Source organism: Nelumbo nucifera, chromosome 7 (assembly GCF_055504915.1).
Source record: "Nelumbo nucifera cultivar China Antique chromosome 7, China Antique-T2T, whole genome shotgun sequence".
NCBI classification, from domain to species: Eukaryota; Viridiplantae; Streptophyta; class Magnoliopsida; order Proteales; family Nelumbonaceae; genus Nelumbo; species Nelumbo nucifera.
Window position 1 is genome coordinate 36,048,331 of NC_142655.1, and position 21,682 is coordinate 36,070,012.

The following is a 21,682-nucleotide window of genomic DNA, read 5'->3' on the forward strand; positions in this document are numbered from 1 at the left end:
GATAACTTGCTCAGATGAAAAATAAAAAAAAATAAAAAACACAAATAACAGATAAAAACCATTCTTGAGTCAAAAAGTTTGATGGTTCAATCACTCGGCTTAGTAATTTGCAGACCAAATCAATGGTTTTTGGCCAAAAAATAGTTTTAGGGTTAAATGAAACCAGTTAGGTGACCGGTTATTGGTCTGTTGCTCTCCATTTATGTACATGATCCGATGGCCCAGATCGATCGAGGCCCACCGACCAAAGACACGTGGTATATTCACTCTGATATACATAGAAAACATAATTATTTTACATGGATCAATCAAACTTAGCAAGGCGATGAAGATTAAAGAAGTGGGCGGTGATGATAGGATTCAATGACCCCATTCCCCAAAAAGAAACCCCACTTTTTGATTATTTTATTTAAAAAACCAAAAGAAATGAAAAGGCTGACCAAATGTTGCATAAGACATGTGAATATTTCTGTCAGTGGGGGTGTAAACTTATCAAAAACAACTAAGTTGTCTCAAGTGTTTTCTCTCCTTAAAACCGATTTCACCGTCTCTTAGAGTATTTCTGTCAGTGTAAAAGGTTTCTAGTAGTTGGTTCCTAGGATACAACTCTTAGCCTTGGGGTTGTGTGCATTCACAACCTAAAGTAACAAGCTAATGTGTTATGTATGTCCAATATGATTCAATAGTGAGAAAAAACAATGTAGGAAAGTGTAAAACTCCAAGAGAAAAAGCAAGTTGCAAGATGCAAAGTTGTAATGCCTTAAAAATGCTTACCAAAAACAAAACATCTCCACAAAACATGGGAGTTCTCCCACAATTAGGAGAGTGTATAGTTACAAAAGGAATTATAGAAAGTGGACTCTGAAGAATTAAAAAGTTTAACACCTTAAAAATAAATAAAGATAAGAAGAAATAGGATCCTTGGACCCATGTGCATGGCACAACACAGCACGACATAGTGCGACGGGCATCGATGCACGTGTGTGAACCAATTTTAACGCATGCGCTTGATCCAAATGCACTCTCTAGAAGTCCCTTAAGACATAAACCAAGTGTACAAAACAATAAATAAACCAAAGGGATTTCTCTTCCCAGTCCATGTGGGACTCAAGACACTCCACCAACAAACAAAACGAAAAGAAAATAGAAAGCAATGTGCATTTAATTTGAATCACACAAAACCCAAAAAAAGTACCAACACTTTTTACTATCTATTAATGGGAGGTAGTTCTTTCCTATATATTTGAAATTTGTTTTGCATACTAAGTTATGCCTAGGCAATAACATTTCCACCCTTTTCTATTTGACTTCTCTTCTTCTTCTTCTTCTTCTTCTACTACTACTACTACTACTAATTCTTCTCAACCTACATATAGCTAAAAACCTTTGTATAAGAACACTTTAATTTGTTCTTTAAGTTGTTCGTTTCACCTCTCCTTTTTCCTATTCATCTTCCTTCTTTATTTTCTTATTTTTGACAACTACTTTTCTAAAACCCTAGGTTTGGTCATAACTCTCTCTTAAATCAATGTTGCATGTTCTTAATTTCACTACTAATTTGGTTTCTATTTCTAACTAAGAATTTGAATTATAGTATGACTTTTTTCCTATTCATTATGTTCTCTAGGACTAAGTGACGTGGCAATTGATTGGCAGTGGTCATCAAGTTATGAGTCTACTACCTCAATGAAGACATGAAGATAGCTTTTCAAGAAAATAGCAAGGAGTTAGTTACTAAGGTCTATCTTTGACATGATAGATTAGGGCATTTGTCTTTTCCTTTATTGAAAACTTTGTTACTTGGGTTGTTTGAAAATGTGTCTATTAAGAGTCTTTTTTTTTTGTGAAGTATGTCAGTTGTCAAACCATTGTAAAACAAATTATCCAAGTTCTATGAATAAAGTCACTTCATTTTTTGATCATGTTCATTTTGATGTGTAGCATCTCTCACCTATTATCTTTATGGATGGTTATCAATACTTTATTATGTTTATTGATCATTTCCCAAGATTCATAAGGATTTATTTGATGAAAGATTGTAGTGAAGTTCCAATAATCTCTATGGTTTGCTATAAGATGGTGGAAACCCAACTTGGGAAGAAGATTAAACAGTTTTATTTAGACATTGTTGTTGAATACTTTAAACATTCTATAAATATACTCCTTGAGGATGAAGGCACTCTATATCAATCTTCCTATGCCTATACTCCATAATAGAATGGAGTTACTAAAGAGAAGAACCACCATTTATATTAAATAACTCTAGCACTATTATTTTTGCACAAAGTTTCAAAGAAATAATGGTCTTATGTAATTCCCACAGCATCTCATCCAATTAACGAGATGTCATTCAGGATGTTGGACATGAATACTTTTATTTCTATTCGTCATCTTAACTTGCTTAAAATTTCTACCTCCTAGAGTTTTTGATTATGTATGTTTTATTTATGTCAAGGATTTTGAAAGATCAAGGTTGGATCATAAGGCTATGTAGGAGGTATTTCTCAGTTACTCTCCTACTAAAAAAGGTTGCAAAGGTCTTGATCTCTATACTAAAAGAAGGTTCATTACCAAGGATGTCACCTTATTTGATTCACAATCTTTCTTTGAACCTTGCCGAAATTCCCTTCAAGGGGAGACTAGTGGATGGAAAAGGTTTCCTTAGAGGTTAGTTCCTTGTGTTGTTGCTTGAGCTTGAGGAAACCCTTACTCCTAATGGAACACCTACTCTAGCTTTTCCTTCTTCTCTTGGTTTATCGAGTCTTGATGTGCCTTAGGAGGTTGCTCCTATAACTTTAGTTGCCACCACACATGGCTAAGGTACTTTTTCTATTTTATATTTGGATGCTCCCATTTCTTTACATAAATATATTTGTTCATGTGTTATTAACCTTATTTCATGGTTTGTCTCTTATTCTCACTTATCCTTTGCTTATAACTCCTTTATGTTTATTTTATCTTTAATTGATACTCTTTCCAAGTAATTTGAAGCTATTTCTGGTCCTAAATGGAGAAAAGCAATGAATAAGGAAGCGAGGGTTTTATTAAAAGGCCAATACATGGGATTTAGTGGATCTACTAAATGGGAAGGACATAATACGGTGAAGTGGGTGTCTACTATAAATTTTAAAGTTGATGGCTCGGTTGAGAGATATAAAGGCTAGTTGCAAAGTTCACACAAAAGGAGGGCATAGATTACAAGGAAACATTTTCTCTAGTTGTGAGAATACTATATAGGTGCTTCTATCCTTGGTAGCTAACTACTCTTGGGAATTGCATTAGCTTGATGTCAAAAATGCATTATTGAATGGAAATTACCAGGAAGAAATTTACAAGTGTTTCTATCCGTAGTATGTAGATTAAAGAGGGCTTTGTATAATCTAAAATCATTTCTTAGATCTTGGCTTAAGAGGCTATGTATGACAATGTAGAGTATGGGATACAAATTAGTGGTAATCACACCTTACTTTATAAGAGGATAAATGAGAGACTTATTACATTAGTTATATATGTTGATAAAATGGTGGTGGCTAGAAATGATGTAGATGAGGTTCAAATGTTGAAATGCTTCTTAGCCTTATAATTGCAAATTAAGAACTTGGATTCTCTAGGATATTTCCTTGAAATCAAAGAAACAGAATCCAAGGAGGGAATTTATAAATTTCAGAGGAAGTATGCCTTGGATTTTGTGAAAGAAACAACTAGGAAGCATGGGAGTAGATCCACTAATACTCCTATATATTGAATGAAACCATGGGTTAAGAGAGGGGGATGAGGAGCTATATCATGACAAGGAGAGATGTCAATGACTAGTGGAAAAGCTTCTTTACCTACCCCTCACTAGACAAGGTATTTATTGCATATATATTGTGCATATAGTGAGTCAATTTATTCATGCTCCTAGAGTTTTACACATGAAAGTTGTTGAAAGAATTCTTAGATACCTAAAGACCTACCCAAGAAAATGATTTATTGTTTAAGAAATATGATATAATAGAATGTGAGGCATACTTCAATGCTGATTGGCCAAGATCTACAGGAGATAAGAGATTTACTATTGGGCACATGGAGTGGCTAGATCAAGTGTTGTAGAAGAACATAGAGCCAGTACATGGAGTGGATGAACTATTGTGGATTTGGATCTTGTTGAAGGAGTTCGGAATGGAAATTTCTGGTCCCATGAAGATTTATTATGAAAATCAAGTAACTATCAATATTTCTAGCAATCCAATTCAGCGCGATAGGACTAAACATAAAGAAATCGATAGACATTTTATTAGAGAAAAACTTGAATTTGGAGATCTATGTATTCTTTACATAGCCTCAAGGAAACAATTACCAATGTTTTCAACAATTTAAGGCGTTGTTGTGTAAGTTGCACATGATAGGTGTCTATGCTCAACTTAAGGGGGATTGTTGTGGGATATAAAGTATATAGGTTGGGTTGTAATGTTCTTTTCATGTATTGCTTAAAGGGCCTAGGCTTATGTTATATAACTTATTTCTTGCTAACTGCCTACTAATGGGGGTAGTTTTGTCCTTTCTTGTACATTTGAAATATCTTTTAAATACTAAATTAGGGTTGGACAATAGACATTACCACCCACTTTTATTTCACTTTTCTTCTTCTTCTTCTTCTAACCTATGGCTATAAACACCTTTAGCAATAGAAAGTGAGTTTGGATCTAGTAGGCACAACATTTTTAAGCATGTTCAATGAGAACTTAAATAACTATTTTGACAATTGTATGAAAAGTGCTTAGTCAATGTGCTCACTATGTGTGCCTACTTGATCCTAACTGATCCATAGCCTTGTGAGTAAGAGGAAACAACTAAGTATATATTCTAGTCATCAACAAAAACAACATAAAACTTTCAACCATTGATAGAACTAGTAGGAGCAGGACCTTACACATCAAAAAAAAAAAAAAAAGAGAAAAACAATTCCAATGGTGCAATAGAAGTGGATGGAGAAAGGGTGGGTGGAAGGGGATGGGAAGACAAGGAATTTTTATCAAATTGATTGGCACTACAAATAGTAGTAGTATTGGGTAACATTGTAAGCTCAAATGACTAAGGATTGTTAGAAAGTGTATGCCCAAATTACTCCTTAAACTGGACACTTATGAGACTCGTGTTAGTTTAGAATGTTCTTAATCATTGGAAAGACTTGTGGACTTTATCCTAACAAGATTGACACTAGTGTATTGCTGAATTAGTTGAGTAGCTTGTCTTAGTTGCTAGGGTTAGCCCTAAGCACAGCTAGTGGTTGTTTAAAAGAAACATTGAACCTGAAGAAATATCCAGTTATGCCCTGGACTTGGAAATAGATGGGTAAAATTGGAAAGTTGCACTTAACCATAGATTTGATTATGATACTACACTAGGTATTGGACTGAGCTGTCTTTGATGTGCCAACTAGTGAGATTCATCAAGGGTCAAATACATGGGCATGTTGGGGCAGTTTGGGAAATTACTTGAGTGGGTGATCATAGTGATAGGATCAACCCCTTTGTCAGACAAAGTGAATATCAGGCTTTGCACTCTCTCTAATGGAAACATAAATTGTCAGTAGTGGATTTCAACTATATTTGAAATATGATTTTCAAAATGTATTTATATTTTAAATTACTATTTTATGAAAAGGGTTTGCAAAAGGTTTTAATCCCGGAATCCATCATAGTAGAGAGTGTGGCACTGCATTTTGTAGTCAAGGAAGAGGCCTTCCTTGTGGGCAGTGCTCTGATGATTATGGGCTGAGAGGTTAGGTGTAAGAAACCATTATAGGGCTGATTACTTGATAGGATTTATCTTACATAAGTCCATTATCCTCAGGTTTTCATAGGGTGGCAGAATCCAAGGATCATTTAGGTTAAATGTTAGGCCCAAACTTAGCCCAAGTTGATTGGGTCAGGGGCTCACTACCTTGAGCAACGAATTTGGCCTAATCTCTTCTAGAGGTAGGCCCAAACCCAAATGAACTTGTATGAAACCTTTGTGGGTCCCACAAAATCTTTGTGTTTTGTGGTCTCCATATCAGGTAAGATCAGTTTTAATTTGGGTTTCAAATTTGGTCTGGTTTAGTCCAAGATCGATAAAAAAAAATTTATATTTCAAAATTACTGGAAAATTGGTTCCTGCATTGGGTTATAAAATTTTGTAAATTCAGCCAGCCACCAAACCTGATTCGGCCATGTCAAACTTGATTTCTAACCCTTCCAACAAGGATTCTATGAACAATTTTGAAGGCAGAATTACTAAGACATGAATGCCGCTGATCAATAGAAACACATTCACCTATAAGAGATATAATTATCTATCTTTATTTGAAATACTATTGCCAAAAGCTAGTTGATATAACACATTCATACTATGCCGTTGAAGAAGAATTTCCCCAAAGTACAATCCTTAACAAAGAAAAAATTAGGGTGAAAGTAAAAATAAGAATTATTGTCTTTGGTAAACTAAGAAACTGTTTAAAGGAGATTTTTTAGAAAGACTGGAAATATAAACATTATGTAACAAGTTGGGTAGGGTCAGTTCAAGGTTGGTTCCATTCAGTTTCGGGTAGAACCTGTCCATTTGCTCACCCCTGATATTGGCAGTTACAAAAGATTTAAACTCTGTTATAAGGCCAAGAGTATATAGAGAAGCAAGTGTTCATTTGGAGCTAGCTGGAGCTCCAATTGCTTCTAGAAGATCAGCTATTGAGAAAATGAAAAATTGAAGGAAACTAATTCAATATTATGCTTGTTAATTAAACATAATGAAATTAATATTTTTAATTAAACATAATTAAACAAGTGAGTTAATGAAAATAATGTTATATGAGTTAATATACTATTTTTATTAATTAATCTGTAATTATTTTTATTATAATTTAATAGTTTTTGTTATTATAAGATAAAGCTTTATTTTATTAGGTTTCATTAATTATTATTATTTTAATTGGATTTTAAATTAATAAAAAATATTTATAAAACTAACATTTTTATTAATAATTTATTTTAATTAAATTACTTTAGTTAATAATTCATTAAGATAATTTAGTTAAATAAATTTAATTAAGTTATAAGTTAACTTATCTTTAGTTAATTGATTATGTTATTGAGTTTATAAACTTAGGGGGTGTTACATATAAAATTAGTTAATTGTGCTTGTTTAGTGAATTTAAAACTCAAAATTAGTTATTTATAAATTTAATGCATTAAACCTTTAATTATATAATTATAATTTCATTAATTACTATGAAATAAGAAAATCATATATTAAACTAATTACTATTAATTACTGTTATTTATAATTCACTTGGGCTTCTGAAAGAAAGGCCTTTTGAAAAGTTTATACTTCATTTGATTTTTAATTAATATTATTTTGCTTTCAAGTTGTTAATAATTACTGTTAATTAATTATTTTTATTATAATTTATTCATAAATTAATAAATTTATTATTTAAATAAATAATTAATTAGATTAAATGAGTTTACTTATTAATTAACTCGGGATAAAAATTTTCCCATCTCTCTTCTCTAGAGGGGAAATCATCCCCATCCATACTTGCCTCGTCCCCGTAGGGATCGGGGAAATGGGAATATTGCCACCCTTACTACGTACCCGTAAGGTACAGGCCAAGGTACCTATCTTAATTTTCCAAAACTATAAAGTAGGTTGGTTAATAAATGGGTCGGGTTGAACCTCGACTTGACCACTAATGGGTCGAGAAAACCCATCAACTTCATCCCCTTCCGAATCGAGAAAAAACGGGTATAATTTGCAGATAATATTTAAAGTTATTAACAATGGGTCGGAAAAACCCATTCAGGACGCCCGTTATCCGGCCATACCGTCAGAAAACATAAAAACGTTTATCAATTTCAGTGTACATTTCGAACTGGAAAAATGCCAACCTAGTGCAGAACCAATAACAATCTGCCACATCATCCTGTTGTCCCTATTTTAAAATTAAAATGATTTGTTTTAAATGATGTGGCAGATTGCTATTGATCTGGTACAGGAAATTCTCTGTACCAAGGGGACAGAGATGTGAACTCACGTACCTGTGTGCTTCTATTGAGGATAAAACAATAATGAGAGAATCTCTCAAGGAGATTCCTTTCCTCTTCAAATACAACATTCCTTTCCTCTTCAAGATATACTGACTTGCTATTCTATTCTAAGTTAGATATGATGAAGATCATAATTTATATAAACTAGGAAACTGTAGCTGGAGAGTCCCTCTTGCTCTTGAAGAAACTACTACGTCCATAGATGGATTAATTGCATGGAAAAGACTATAAGCATCTCAACTGGCAAAAGGTAAAGATCGAATAGAAGGACGAAGTTGTTTGCTAGGAATGACAGAGCGGGTCTACCCATGAGCATGAGCAGCAGAACCAAAAAGCTAGTGAGGAAGGCCGGAGCCGGAGCAATTGCACCAGGCTTTATTTCTCTAGAGCTAGTGGGTGGGGGTGCAAACTGGGTGATCAAAAGCCCTGATCAGAACCCAAAAGCTAAGGAAGACTACTCGATTGGACTGAACCTTGAAAATTGCTGGATCAAAGATGACGATGAAGCTTATGACCCTGAAGATGGAGACATGGCAGAGGACGAAGTCAACGTGGAAGGAGAACAAGGAGATCATCAGAACCAAGAAGAAGAAGAAGAAGAAGATAAGTTGGAGGCAGAATGGGAACGTCAACATATGGAGAGCGATGGTCCAAAACTTCACAACAGCCCAAGGGCACTGGTAGTTGATGGCCGCAGCAGCAATCTGGAAGCCTTAGAAAGAGCAAAGAAGGGGATGCAGATGCCGGAGACCCCAAAAGGAAAAGAAGCTATAAATAAGGACGTTGGCAAGGAACGTTAGGGGGCCGGAGATCTTATCAAAGCTCATCAGCCGGCCGGAGATTTTGCTTCTTTTGAAAACAAAAGTTAATCCAGGTTGTGGTACGTAATAGTATAATTCAGTCTCTAGGTTTTGGTATATATGTTGTAGTATTTGAACATTAGGCTCAGTTTAGAAGAAATACAAATACAAATTTGTAGAGTGCAAAACCTTGTATTTTGTATTATTTTATATGTATTTGCACGATACAAATTTGTATTTATACTCTTCCCAATACGGAATATATATATAATCGATCTTGATTTACTAGTGTCTAATGAACATCTAGTTTATACGTGTAATGGACAGATAGAAATGAAGAAATTTACATGAATTTTGCTTATTGATTAAGCTCTCCCCCATTCTCTTAGGCTTAATTTGTTTAAGAAGCAATTTCATTAATTTGCACTGATGCAAAGGCATATAGAAACCCCGAATTATGAGCTGATTTAGTCTCCTCGCAAAAGAAACCCCAAAATAATTCAAATGGAAGCCCCAAATTATAGAGCCTGATGATTTCGAATATTGCAGCAAGGGTAGTCTTGGAATTCCCAAGATGATCTTGCCGAGGGTCTCAATGTGTCAGCACAAAAAGACGCCAGATGCCCCCAAAGTATGGTTCCATGGGCAAGGGCTCCGACAGTTAAGTTATCTTAGGTAATTAAGAGCCGAGGTGCAGAGGTAAGAGGAGAGCAAAAGTAACTACAGAAGCACCTGTGGCAAGGTCCTCTTGATGGCTGAGTTATTGGCTCTTGGTAACAAAAAGACACCAGAGGCCCTAAAACCGACTTGGAGAACGAATTGGTCAGGGGTCCGGTTCTCGGGTTGAACAATTTGATCGTTCAAATCGATCGTTTTAACAAAAAAAAAAATTAAAAAATGGTCAAAACTATTGAACGGTTTGAATGGTTTGAACGGTTCAACTGCCCGATTCAACGATTTACTGACCAAATCAATGTTTTTTTGTAAAATATCTGGTTTTGAGAAAAAATGGAACTGGTCACCTGACCGGTTCCCGGTTTTTCCGGTTCAGTCCGATTTTGAAAACCATGCCCCAAAGTGTGATTCCAAGGGTAAGGTCTCTGACAGTTAAGTTATCTGAAGTAATTAAGAACCGAGGTGCAAAAGTAAGAGGGCAAGAACAAGTACAACGCCAAATCAGATGGAAAATTATTGCATGAGGCGCCATCTTTTTCTCCAAATTTAACTCCAGTATTTGAACACAGCACCTCTATGCCCCAAAGCATCCAGGACAACACCATCTATTTGTGAAGCTTTAGATTCCGACAACTCTTCCCAAGTGGATGGCGGGATTACTTTATCCAACTCTGAAAGTATTTCCGCCAAATCAGGTGTGTTACTCCAAGCTCTGCCTCGATGAAATCCTTATTAACTCAGAGTCATTCTTTGTCAAGTAACAGAAGTGATTCCGAACCAATGTTCATTGATTCTGAGCCATTTGATAGAGATAAACACTCCAACAAGCGGAAGAGGAGCTTTGAAGAATTCCAATTGAAGGATATTGAAAATGACCCCCAATTTACTGATGGAATCCATCCTACAACGGAAAATAGTAGCCGAACCAGATTAAAGAAGCAAGCTCGTACCAGATCTCTTCATATTGTTGCTCAACTGACTCCCACGGTTGAGGCGGCAGGGCCTAAACTGCCCCACTAGGAGCCATGAAAATCCTTTCTTGGAACTGTCAAGGCGGGGGGAGCCCCTTGATAGTGTCCCGTTTGACAAGGCTCCTCTCCATGCACAAACCCGATATTTTCTTTATTTCTGAAACAAAAAATGGCTTGGAAAAATCACAGTGTATTCTCAAAAATCTTTCTAGATATCATATTGAAATAATTCCTTCTATTGGGAGATCGGGAGGCATTTGGTTCGGCTGGCATTCTACCCTCTCTATTGAGTTTCTGAAAATTGTTGATAATGTTGTCTACTGCACTGATAAGAATAAACCTCATTACCAGGAGTGGGATCTCCTTTGTTTCTATGTCCCGCCAACCTATTCTGATCGAAGAAATTTTGTTGATGAATTGAGGGACTTTTATGCTAATGCCAGCCGCCCTTGGATCGCATGTGGAGATCTTAATTTAATTCTATCACCATCTGAAAATTTTGGTGGCATTAATTGTTTTTTCCCACTCAAACAACTTCCTTTCCATGGCGATGGCTGATTGCAATCTTATTGACCTTGGTTTCTCGGGTCCCCGCTTTACTTGGTCAAACAACAGAGGTCCTGTCAAATTTATATGTCAACGGCTTGATAGATTCCTGGCATCCACTGATTGGATTGGTTTGTTCCCTTCAGCATATGTGCAACATCTTGCTCGCTATGGTAGTGACCATAACCCAATTCTCTTGCAATCAAAGAAGTGTTGGAATGCTCACCATATTACTATTCTTTCAGAACAACTGTGGATTCATGAACAAGATTTCAGTAGTGTATTCACAAATCTATGGGAATCCAACCTTAATCCACTACATTTCAAGATCCATTCTGTTTTATCTGATTTGAAGAAATGGAGCAATTTATCTTGTAGCCAAATGCGACGTACAATCAACCATCTTGAATCTGAATTGCTTCAACTTCAATCGCTCTCTGCTTCTCCAAAAACACTTCAAGACATTTCCAGAATTCAAAATGACCTTGAATGTAGGTTGAAGCGACAAGAACAATACTGGAAGCAGCGCGCCCAGGCTGATTGGACTTTGCATGGTGATAGATGCACTAAATTCTTTCACATCTCAACTACCAATAGAAGAAGAAATAATGGAATTTACTATCTTAAAAATTTCATTGGAAATTGGACCACCAATGATGCTGAAATCTCACAAACTTGTTAGACAGTGTATGCCCTTAGCTCCAATTAGAATGATGTACTTTATGACATTTAATGTAAAGAAATAAAGTACATATTTGATTCACGTTATTATAGTGTGTTTCTGTGTAATACCCTTAAACTGGATACATATGAGACTCGTGTTATTTTAGAATCTTCACAACCGTTGGATAGATCTGGGGAGATTTATCCTGCCAAGGCTAACACTGATGTGCCGCCAAATTGGTTGGGGTGGCTTGTCTCAGCTGCTAGGGTGTGACTTGAGGTACATCTAGTGTGGGTTTTCTTGAAACCCTGAATCGGACCAGAATTCCAATATTGCCTTAGACCTTGGAGATAGATGGACAAAACTAGAATTCCAATATTGCCCTGGACCAGAATTCCAATACCGGACTACGTGTTGGATTGGGCTGTTTTTGATATGTCAATCAGTGAGATCCTTAGAGGGGGTCAAAACCTAGGTATGTTGGGACAGTCCGAGAATTCATTTGAGTGTGTGATCATAGTTATAGGATCAGCCCCTTTGTCGGACAAAGTGAATGATCAGGGATGCACTCTCTCTGATGGAAACCAAAGCTACCGGCAGCCGATTTCGATCGTTGAAATTTGTTTTGCAAAATATATTTATATAGAGGTATACATATATATATTATGGTTTCAAAATGTTTGCAAAAGGTTTTAATTCCCGGGATCCATGTGAGTAGAGAGTGCAACACTGTACCTTGCAGCCGAGGGAGAGGTCCTCCTTTGTTGGGCAGTGTTTGATCATTATGGGCTGAGAGGTTAAGTGTAAGACCATTGAGGGTAATACCTAATGGGCTAATCTTGCATCTGCCCACAGTCCTTGGGTTTTTATAAGGTGGCTTGACCCAATGACCATTTAGTGTTAATGTTGGGCCCATTAAGAGCCCGTGGTGATGAACTCAGGGGTTCACTGTCTCCTACAGTGAGTTCGGCTAGGCCTTGTAACAGAGGCTGGGCTGAACCCCTATGGCTGATGTGTAGATCAATGTTTGGGTCCCACGCCATACAAGGATATTCAACTGGGCAGCAGTTTGGAGGATAAGTGAGCACATGGACTTAATGGGCCTAAAGCCTAATTCGAATTGGCTTAATTAGATTAATTAAAGAGGGGTGGTTATGGAATTTAGATCAGTAGATAGGATAAGGGATTGTCCCTATCCACTCAGAGAGTCTAGATCCAAATAAAAATTTGGATAAGGAAACTTCTAATTGGATTAGGAGGGCTGATCTTTATCTTTAGATAAGATAAGGGTTTATCCTTATCTCTTAAAGAGAGTCCAGATCCAAATACAAGATTTGGATTAGGAAACTCCTAATGGGATTAGGAGAACCTCTCTTTAAGGCTATAAATAGAGGAGAAGGGTGGACCCCAAATCATCCTTTAGTCTTACTAATTCAAGAGAGAAGACAACATATAGTTGGACTAACGCCATTTTCTGCTCTTGCCTTCTCCTGCTATTGCCGCCATTACCATTTCGATCTCCACCTATAGGAGCGATCAAGAAGAATTCTTGATATTATCTTTTGGAGAAAAGATAATTAGAGTTGTGCTCACCTACCTTCCATGGAGTTCTTGCTGAAGAATTTGGTTTTTGCTGAAGAACCACCCTGCTAATTCTGCTCCTCCCTACGCTGTGTCATCTTCAGTGGGAGCAGTTTTTGGTATTTTCCTTGAACGTGAACACCTTCGTTGGGGGTTACTATTACTCTATATCAGGTATATCCCTCTCCTACCTTTTGGTTTCAAATCTGGTCTGGTTCAGGTTCAAGATTGATCATTGAAAATGCAGTTTTCTAAAATAGGGAATGTGATTCCCACATGGGAGAGAGAGAAATTTTTGAAATTTCGCCCAACCTACCTGCAGGGTTCGGCCTTACATATGATGGATCTTTCATCCCTTCAGTGGTATTAGATCCATGTTCAAATCTTGAATCAAAATTAACCAGATCTGAAACTATGCAAATGGGTAGAAGGCGTTCTACCCGATTTGCACAGATTGGTGATTTTCTGGAAAATCGGTTCCTAGATTTTTGGGCGATTGATCTAAAATTAAATTTTTATAAATCTGAATTTTATTTAGAATAGTTCTTTATATTTTTCTTGATTTATGGGTTGTTCATACGGTGTAGATCGAAATCTTTTTTTTGGTGCAAGAAACCTGCATTTTGCTGTTCTTTTACATTCTTGGTCTGTAAATATTTTTTTTTTAATTTTTAGACTGAATGTATAGGAATTCGATTTGATGTAATATTAATAGAAATTAGGTTTTCTATTTTTATTTCATTCAAAGTTGAAGCAGAAGGCACAAGGAGGAGATTTTCACATATTAGGGTTCGCTCATCTGTGATTTGCAGTTTGAGAAACTACAAACTGCAAACTAACCTCTGTTTTATAGGGTAGCAGATCTACGAACAACCCTTGTACTGATTCTTGAATGTCTTTTATCAGTAATTTAATTTCAGATCATAATCTTGAATTAAATATTGAATTAAAAATCAAAACCTAGACCCATTCAAACCAAATTGGACCAAACTGATTGGACCGGATCTGTGGTTCGATGAGGGCTGTTTTCAACCCTAATTTTTCATTCTTGGGTCCAGGAGTTGATGGTTTATTTCAAGATGTAATGCAGCCCACACCTGTAAAACCCAGTTTTAATGTGTTAAAACTGCTTTAGCCCATTAACTGCATAAAAGCTATATGGGCCGAACTGCTCCTTGCAATTCAGCCCATATACCTAGACAATATTAATCAGTAATATTATGGATAATTATGGGCTTTAATTATGGGTTTTACAGATATTAATTGATTGGATCAATTCTGTTTTTCATGCATGTGATGTATGGATGTGTGATGTGCAACGTTCATGGGCCATAAGTACTTGGCCCATGATGATACGATAGTGGCTCTTGTGCACACCAATGTCCTTAAGATCATTGGATGATCTTCCTTCATGGTGGGCCCCACATCAGCTTCCTCCCCAAGAGGAACCTTGCGGAACCCTAGCAGTTTAGGGCCTATCGAAATCTGGCTTTATGAAAGTCAGTGAGAGCCACTTTGGTTTGACCTAAATTAAACTAGGGCGTAATTTTTGTTCCCTCCGCTGAAATATGAGTGCATGTGATAGGGAGATTCATATGGAGAACTCTCTAAAGGCCTTCCATCATTAGCACGAAGATGGTCATTCAGTAATGAGGAAATGCACCATAAAATTGGGCTGTCCATTTGTTGTTGGATCTGTTGGAATGTTTCATAAGATGATAGGGGCGTCATAGACCGATGTGGGAGGGGCCTATCCTAAAATGGAAGACTCTCTCACGGTACCTTGGCGTTCACGAATATGATGGGTAAGTACTCACTGGATAAAAATGTTTAACTTAAAATTGCAATGAACCTTGTCTGACAGAGGCCAAAGGGAAAGCTCATAAGATGAGTGGATATGATCCTTCACAGAAAGGTGGTGGGGTTATGCAATTGAAATAGTTGGCTCCATGCACCCTATGTGATTTTCCATATTTCCAGAGACATAATTCCCAGTATCCGTCACTGAGATAGGAGGGAAATCTCGAAGATGAATAAATGGGAATGAAACATAGATTAAAAGTTATATCTATGTAGATAACATGAATCAAATACGGTTGTGGACTAATGTTTGCTTTTTATTAGAAATGGCAAATAGACAATTCGCTAAATTGTTGGATGACAACAAACTTAAGGACCCAAACTACGCTGATTGATACCGAAACCTTATGCTGGTCCTGACATCAGAAAAGTTGGACAAAGTAGCTAAAAACCCTGCTCCGGAACGTCCAGGAGATAAGGCTTCTGAAGCCCGTAGGAGAGACTACCAAGAATGGAAAGAGAAAAATTCCCTTGCCTGCTGCTACATCATTGCATCCTTAGACAATCTGATACACTGACAGTTCAATCAGATCGAATTGTCCAAGGATATATCTTGGACAGTCTGAGGATGATGTACGAAGAGCAGAATCGTTCTATTCGACAGAAGGTCTTGAAACAGTTCATGACCGCGCATATGTCCAAGAACCAATAGGTTCATGACCATTGTCTTAAGATGATGGGATATATCAATGAACTTGAGGCTCTTGGATCCGGACTTGACCATGTCACTAAGGTGTACGCCATCCTAAATTCTTTGCCTCCTTTCTTCAATCAGTTCATCATGAACTACAACATGAATAAGCTAAATGTTAGCATCCAAGAACTCAACAATATGTTGTAGAGGGCCGAGGAATTGATTAAGAAGGATGAGCCCATTGCCATGCTTGTTGAAGCTGGTAAATCGGGCAAGAAAAAGAGGAAGGCAAAGAGAAAGTCTCAGAAGAAAGATGCTAAGACCAAAAGGCAGAGGAAAGACAACATCGGATGCTTGTCACTTCAGCAAGCAGGCCGACCACTGGAAGAGGAACTGTCCTCAGTACTTGGAATCCAAGAAACAAGGTAATTTCAAATCCTTTTTCATAGAAACCAATTTGTTGGTAATTTCTGCTTCCTGGTGTATTGACTCCGGGGCTTCGACTCATGCGTGTAACTTACTGTAGGGGTTCAGGATAAGCAGAAGACTGAGTGACAGAGAAGTGACTCTTTACTTGGGGACTTCTTTAATTGTTGCATTTACAGCTATAGGAACTATAGAGTTAATTTTTAGTGAATGAATTATTGTACTGAAAGATTGTCTTTATGTATAGAATTTGAGAAGAAATATGATTTCTGTTTTAAAACTGTGCAGATGGATATTCTATTCTCTTTAGTAATACGATTACTATCAAAATAAATAACAAATTCCTCGCATACAAAAATCTTGAGAATGGTCTCTATGTTCTCCATCATTCTCTGGAAACTAACATAACCGAAACTACGTCGGATGATATCCCTAAGAAAAGAACCTGTGATACAGTTAACCCCACGTGTATGTGGCATTTCCGACTTGGCCATATTAATATAGATTGTATCACAAGATTGGTAAATGATAGTCCTTTGGATTTTCCAACTGTAGAAGATCTTCCAACCTGTGAACCTTGCCTTTAGGGTAAGATGACGAAACAACCATTTAACGGTAAGCTTAAAAGATGTACAGACACGCTTGACCTTATACATACTGATGTATGTAGTCCCATGAGTTTTAGGACACGTAACCAACACATTTATTTTTTAACATTTACCGATGATTACTCACGGTATGGTTACGTGTACCTAATGATACACAAGTCTGAATCCTTTGAAAAGTTCAAAGAGTTCAGACAAGAGGTCGAGAAGCAGTTAGGGAGAGAAACTAAGACCCTTCGATCAGATCAATGTGGCGAGTATCTCTCTTACGAATTCAGGGACTACTTGAAGGTAAATGGGATAGTATTACAGTTAGCTCCTCTTGCGACACCACAACTAAACGGTGTGTCTGAGAGGAGCCAGACTTTATTGGATATGGTTTGATCACTTCTCGTACACTCAGAGTTACCCACATCCTTTTGGGGTTACGCATTAGAAACAGCGATATACATGCTGAACCAGGTTCCAACCAAATCAATTTTGAAGACTCCCTATGAGCTTTAGACCGGTATGAAACCAAGTGTGAGACACTTGAAGATTTGGGGTTGTCTGACATGTTAAAAGAACGAGTGCAGACAAATTGGAATCCAAGACCAGCCGTTGCCTATTCATATGCTACCCCAAAGGCTTTGTGGGTTACCTATTCTATGACCTAGGAGAACAGAAGGTGTTCTGTAGACGAAATGCCCATTTCTTGGAAGATGATTACATCCTGAACAATCATCGTCAAGAAGTTGTTCTTGATGAGGAGAGCTCAGAGGTAGTGGGAGATGTCCCACAAGCTCCAGGTAATGACCAACCTACAAGATCTACCTGGGTTTCCAGGTCTCTAGTTCGTTTCGACTATGACCAGGATAGTTACTTAGTGGAAGTCACGACCAGTGAGGAGGATCCTGTGACTTATATGGAAGCTATGTTGGACATAGATTCTTTGAAGTGGGTAGATGCCATGAGAGCTGAGATTGACTCAATGGAGACCGATGGAGTCTGGACTCTGGTAGATCCGCCCCCTAGGGTAAAAGCAATTGGTTGCAAATGGATCTATAAGAGGAAAAAGGGCCCTGATGGTAAGGTTGAGACCTACAAGGCTCGTCTTGTGGTGAAAGGGTACACTCAGAAAGAAGGAATCAATTATGAGGAAACCTTTTCGCCCGTTGCCATGCTTAAATTCATTAGGATCCTACTAGTTGTAGTAGCGTACCATGATTGTGAGATTTGGCAAATGGATGTCAAAACTGCGTTCCTGAATGGAGATCTTATTGAAGATATCTATATGCAACAACCGCAAGGTTTTGTGGCTGCGGGTCAGGAACACATGGTATGTAAACTAAACCAGTCCATATATGGACTTAAGCAAGCTTCTAGGAGTTGGAACATTCGGTTTGACTCTACCGTCAAAAAGTTTAACTTTGAGCAAAATCCGGATGAGCCCTGTGTTTATAGGAAATCTAGTGGGAGTAAGGTTACATTCCTGGTTCTGTATGTAGATGACATTCTATTCATTGGGAATGATGTAGGAATGTTGACTACTGTGAAAGTATGACTTTCACAACAATTCTCCATTTAAAATCTTGGAGAAGCCTCCTACATACTGGGTCTTCGGCTTTATAGAGATAGATCGAAGAGGATAATAAGATTATCCCAATCTGCTTACACTGACAAGATAGAAAAGAGATACAGCATGGAGAACTCCAAGAAAGGAAATGTTCCTTTCAGGCATGGAGTCACTCTCTCCAAGGGTATGTCTCCCAAGACTCCTGAAGAGATTGAGGGCATGAAGGACGTTCCCAATGCCTCAGCTGTAGGGAGCATCATGTATGCCAGTTGTGCACTCGTCCTGACATTGCTTAGGCAGTGAGTGTGGTAAGCGGATTCCAGTCAAATCTAGGGCAGGAGCATTGGACTATTGTAAAAAACATACTCAAGTACCTTCGAAGGAAAAAAGAGTTTTGTCTAGTATTTGATGGTAGTTCACTACAGATCCATGGGTATACTGATGCTGACTTCCAGTCAGATCCAGATAATAGAAAGTCTACATCTGGATACGTTTTCATGATAGGATCGTGTGCTATTTGCTAGAAAAGCAGCAAATAGGGGTCCACGACGGATTCCACAGCCGAAGCCGGATACAATGCCGCAAGTGAGGCTGCCTAATGAATGAAGGTATTCATTCTAGAGTTTGGAATTCAACACATCACCCATTCCACTGTTGTGTGACAACACTGGATCTATGGGTGATTGATGTTAAAAAATAGCATCAGTGGACAATGTGACAGACCCATTGACTAAGCCACTGACACAGAAAGTGTTTGAGAAACACATTGAAAGTCTGGGACTCCGGCTTGTACCCGATTGAACCTAAGTGCAAGTGGGAGCTGTTAGATAGTGTATGCCCTTAGCTCCAATCAGAATGATGTACTTTATGACATTTAATGTAAATAAATAAACTACATATTTGATTCATGTTATTATGGTGTGTTTCTGTGTAATACCCTTAAACTGGACACATATGAGACTCGAGTTAGTTTAGAATCTTCACAGCCGTTGGATAGATCTGGGGAGATTTATCCTGCCAAGGCTGACACTGATGTGCCGCCAAGTTGGTTAGGGTAGCTTGTCTCAGCTGCCAGGGTGTGACCTGAGGTACATGCAGTGTAGGTTTTCTAGAAACACTGAACCAGACCAGAATTCCAGTATTGCCTTAGACCTTGGAGGTAGATGGGAAAAACTGGAATGTTACACCTGACCCCTAGACTCGATTATGATACTGCAGTAGGTGTTGTATTTGGCTGTCTTTGATATGCCAATCAATGAGAACCTTAGAGGGGATCAAAACCTGGGAATGTTGGGATAGTCCGGGAATTCATCTGAGTGGTTGATCATAGTTACAGGATCAGCCCCTTTGTCGGACAAAGTGAATGATCAGGGATGCACTCTCTATGATGGAAACCAAAGCTGTCGGCAACCGATTTCAACCGTTGAAATTTGTTTTGCAATATATATATATATTATGGTTTCAAAATGTTTGCAAAAGGTTTTAATTCCCGGGATCCATGTAAGTAGAGAGTGCAACACTGTACCTTGCAGCCGAGGGAGAGGTCCTCCTTTGTTGGGCAGTGTTTGATCATTATGGGCTGAGAGGTTAAGTGTAAGACCATTGAGGGTAATACCTAATGGGCTAATCTTGCATCTGCCCACAGTCCTTGGGTTTTTATAAGGTGGCTTGACCCAATGACCATTTAGTGTTAATGTTGGGCCCATTAAGAGCCCGTGGTGATGAACTCAGGGGTTCACTGTCTCCTACAGTGAGTTCGGCTAGGCCTTGTAACAGAGGCTGGGCTGAACCCCTATGGCTGATGTGTAGATCAATGTTTGGGTCCCACGCCATACAAGGATATTCAACTGGGCAGCAGTTTGGAGGATAAGTGAGCACATGGACTTAATGGGCCTAAAGCCTAATTCGAATTGGCTTAATTAGATTAATTAAAGAGGGGTGGTTATGGAATTTAGATCAGTAGATAGGATAAGGGATTGTCCCTATCCACTCAGAGAGTCTAGATCCAAATAAAAATTTGGATAAGGAAACTTCTAATTGGATTAGGAGGGCTGATCTTTATCTTTAGATAAGATAAGGGTTTATCCTTATCTCTTAAAGAGAGTCCAGATCCAAATACAAGATTTGGATTAGGAAACTCCTAATGGGATTAGGAGAACCTCTCTTTAAGGCTATAAATAGAGGAGAAGGGCGGACCCCAAATCATCCTTTAGTCTTACTAATTCAAGAGAGAAGACAACATATAGTTGGACTAACGCCATTTTCTGCTCTTGCCTTCTCCTGCTATTGCCGCCATTACCATTTCAATCTCCACCTATAGGAGCAATCAAGAAGAGTTCTTGATATTATCTTTTGGAGAAAAGATAATCAGAAGTCGTGCTCACCTACCCTCCATGGAGGTTTTGCTGAAGAATTCGGTTCTTGCTGAAGAACCACCCTGCTGATTCTGCTCCTCCCTACGTTGTGTCATCTTCAGTGGGAGCAGTTTTTGGTATTTTCCTTGGGCGTGAACACCTTCGTTGGGGGTTACTATTACTCCATATCTGATATATCCCTCTCCTACCTTTTTGTTTCAGATCTGGTCTGGTTCAGGTTCAAGATTGATCATTGAAAATGCAGTTTTCTAAAATTGGGAATGTGATTCCCACATGGGAGAGAGAAATTTTTGAAAATTTTCCCAACCTACCTGCAGGGTTTGGCCATCCATATGATTGATCTCTCATCCCTTCAAAACTTTGGTTTCATACTTTACGGATCTTTTTACTTCTTCTATTCCAGATCTATCAAATGCCCAAGATCCAAATTTAGGCATTATTCTCTCTCCTGAAGAGAATGATTGGCTTTCTCGCATTCCCTCTACTGAGGAGGTAAAGAGTGCATTATTTGGGATCAATCCCTGGAAATCGCCAAGGCCAGATGGAATGCATGCTGGCATCTTACAGCCGCAATGGTCAGTTGTGGCCAATGACATTACAAATTGGGTTCAACATATTTTCAGAGCTCCAAAGGACATTAAACCTATGAACTCTACTTATATTTGCTTGATCCCAAAGGCGTAGACAGTTGAAAGTGCAAAAGTCTTTAGACCCATTGGCTTGAGCAATGTTCTTTACAAGATTGTTGCTAAGGTTGTTTGTAATCGTCTGAAATTGATTCTCCCCAAACTGATCTCCCCATTCGAAAGTGCCTTCACACCTGGGCGAAATATTACTGACAATACAATAATCACTCAAGAGTTCCTTCATAGCATGAAGAAGCAAAAAGGTAGAGTTGGAAACTTTCTTCTTAAACTCGATTTG

General features: G+C 37.9%; 1 protein-coding gene across 1 annotated transcript; it reads left to right on the plus strand.

Annotated features, from left to right (window-relative positions):
- Window positions 1-11,062: 11,062 nt before the first annotated feature.
- LOC148790358 (uncharacterized) lies at window positions 11,063-21,442 on the plus strand. Its single transcript, XM_088892273.1, has 2 exons — window positions 11,063-11,612; window positions 21,162-21,442. Exons 1-2 carry the CDS (start codon window positions 11,063-11,065, stop codon window positions 21,440-21,442), a joined length of 831 nt encoding a protein of 276 aa, XP_088748399.1.
- The last annotated feature ends 240 nt before the right edge of the window (window positions 21,443-21,682 follow it).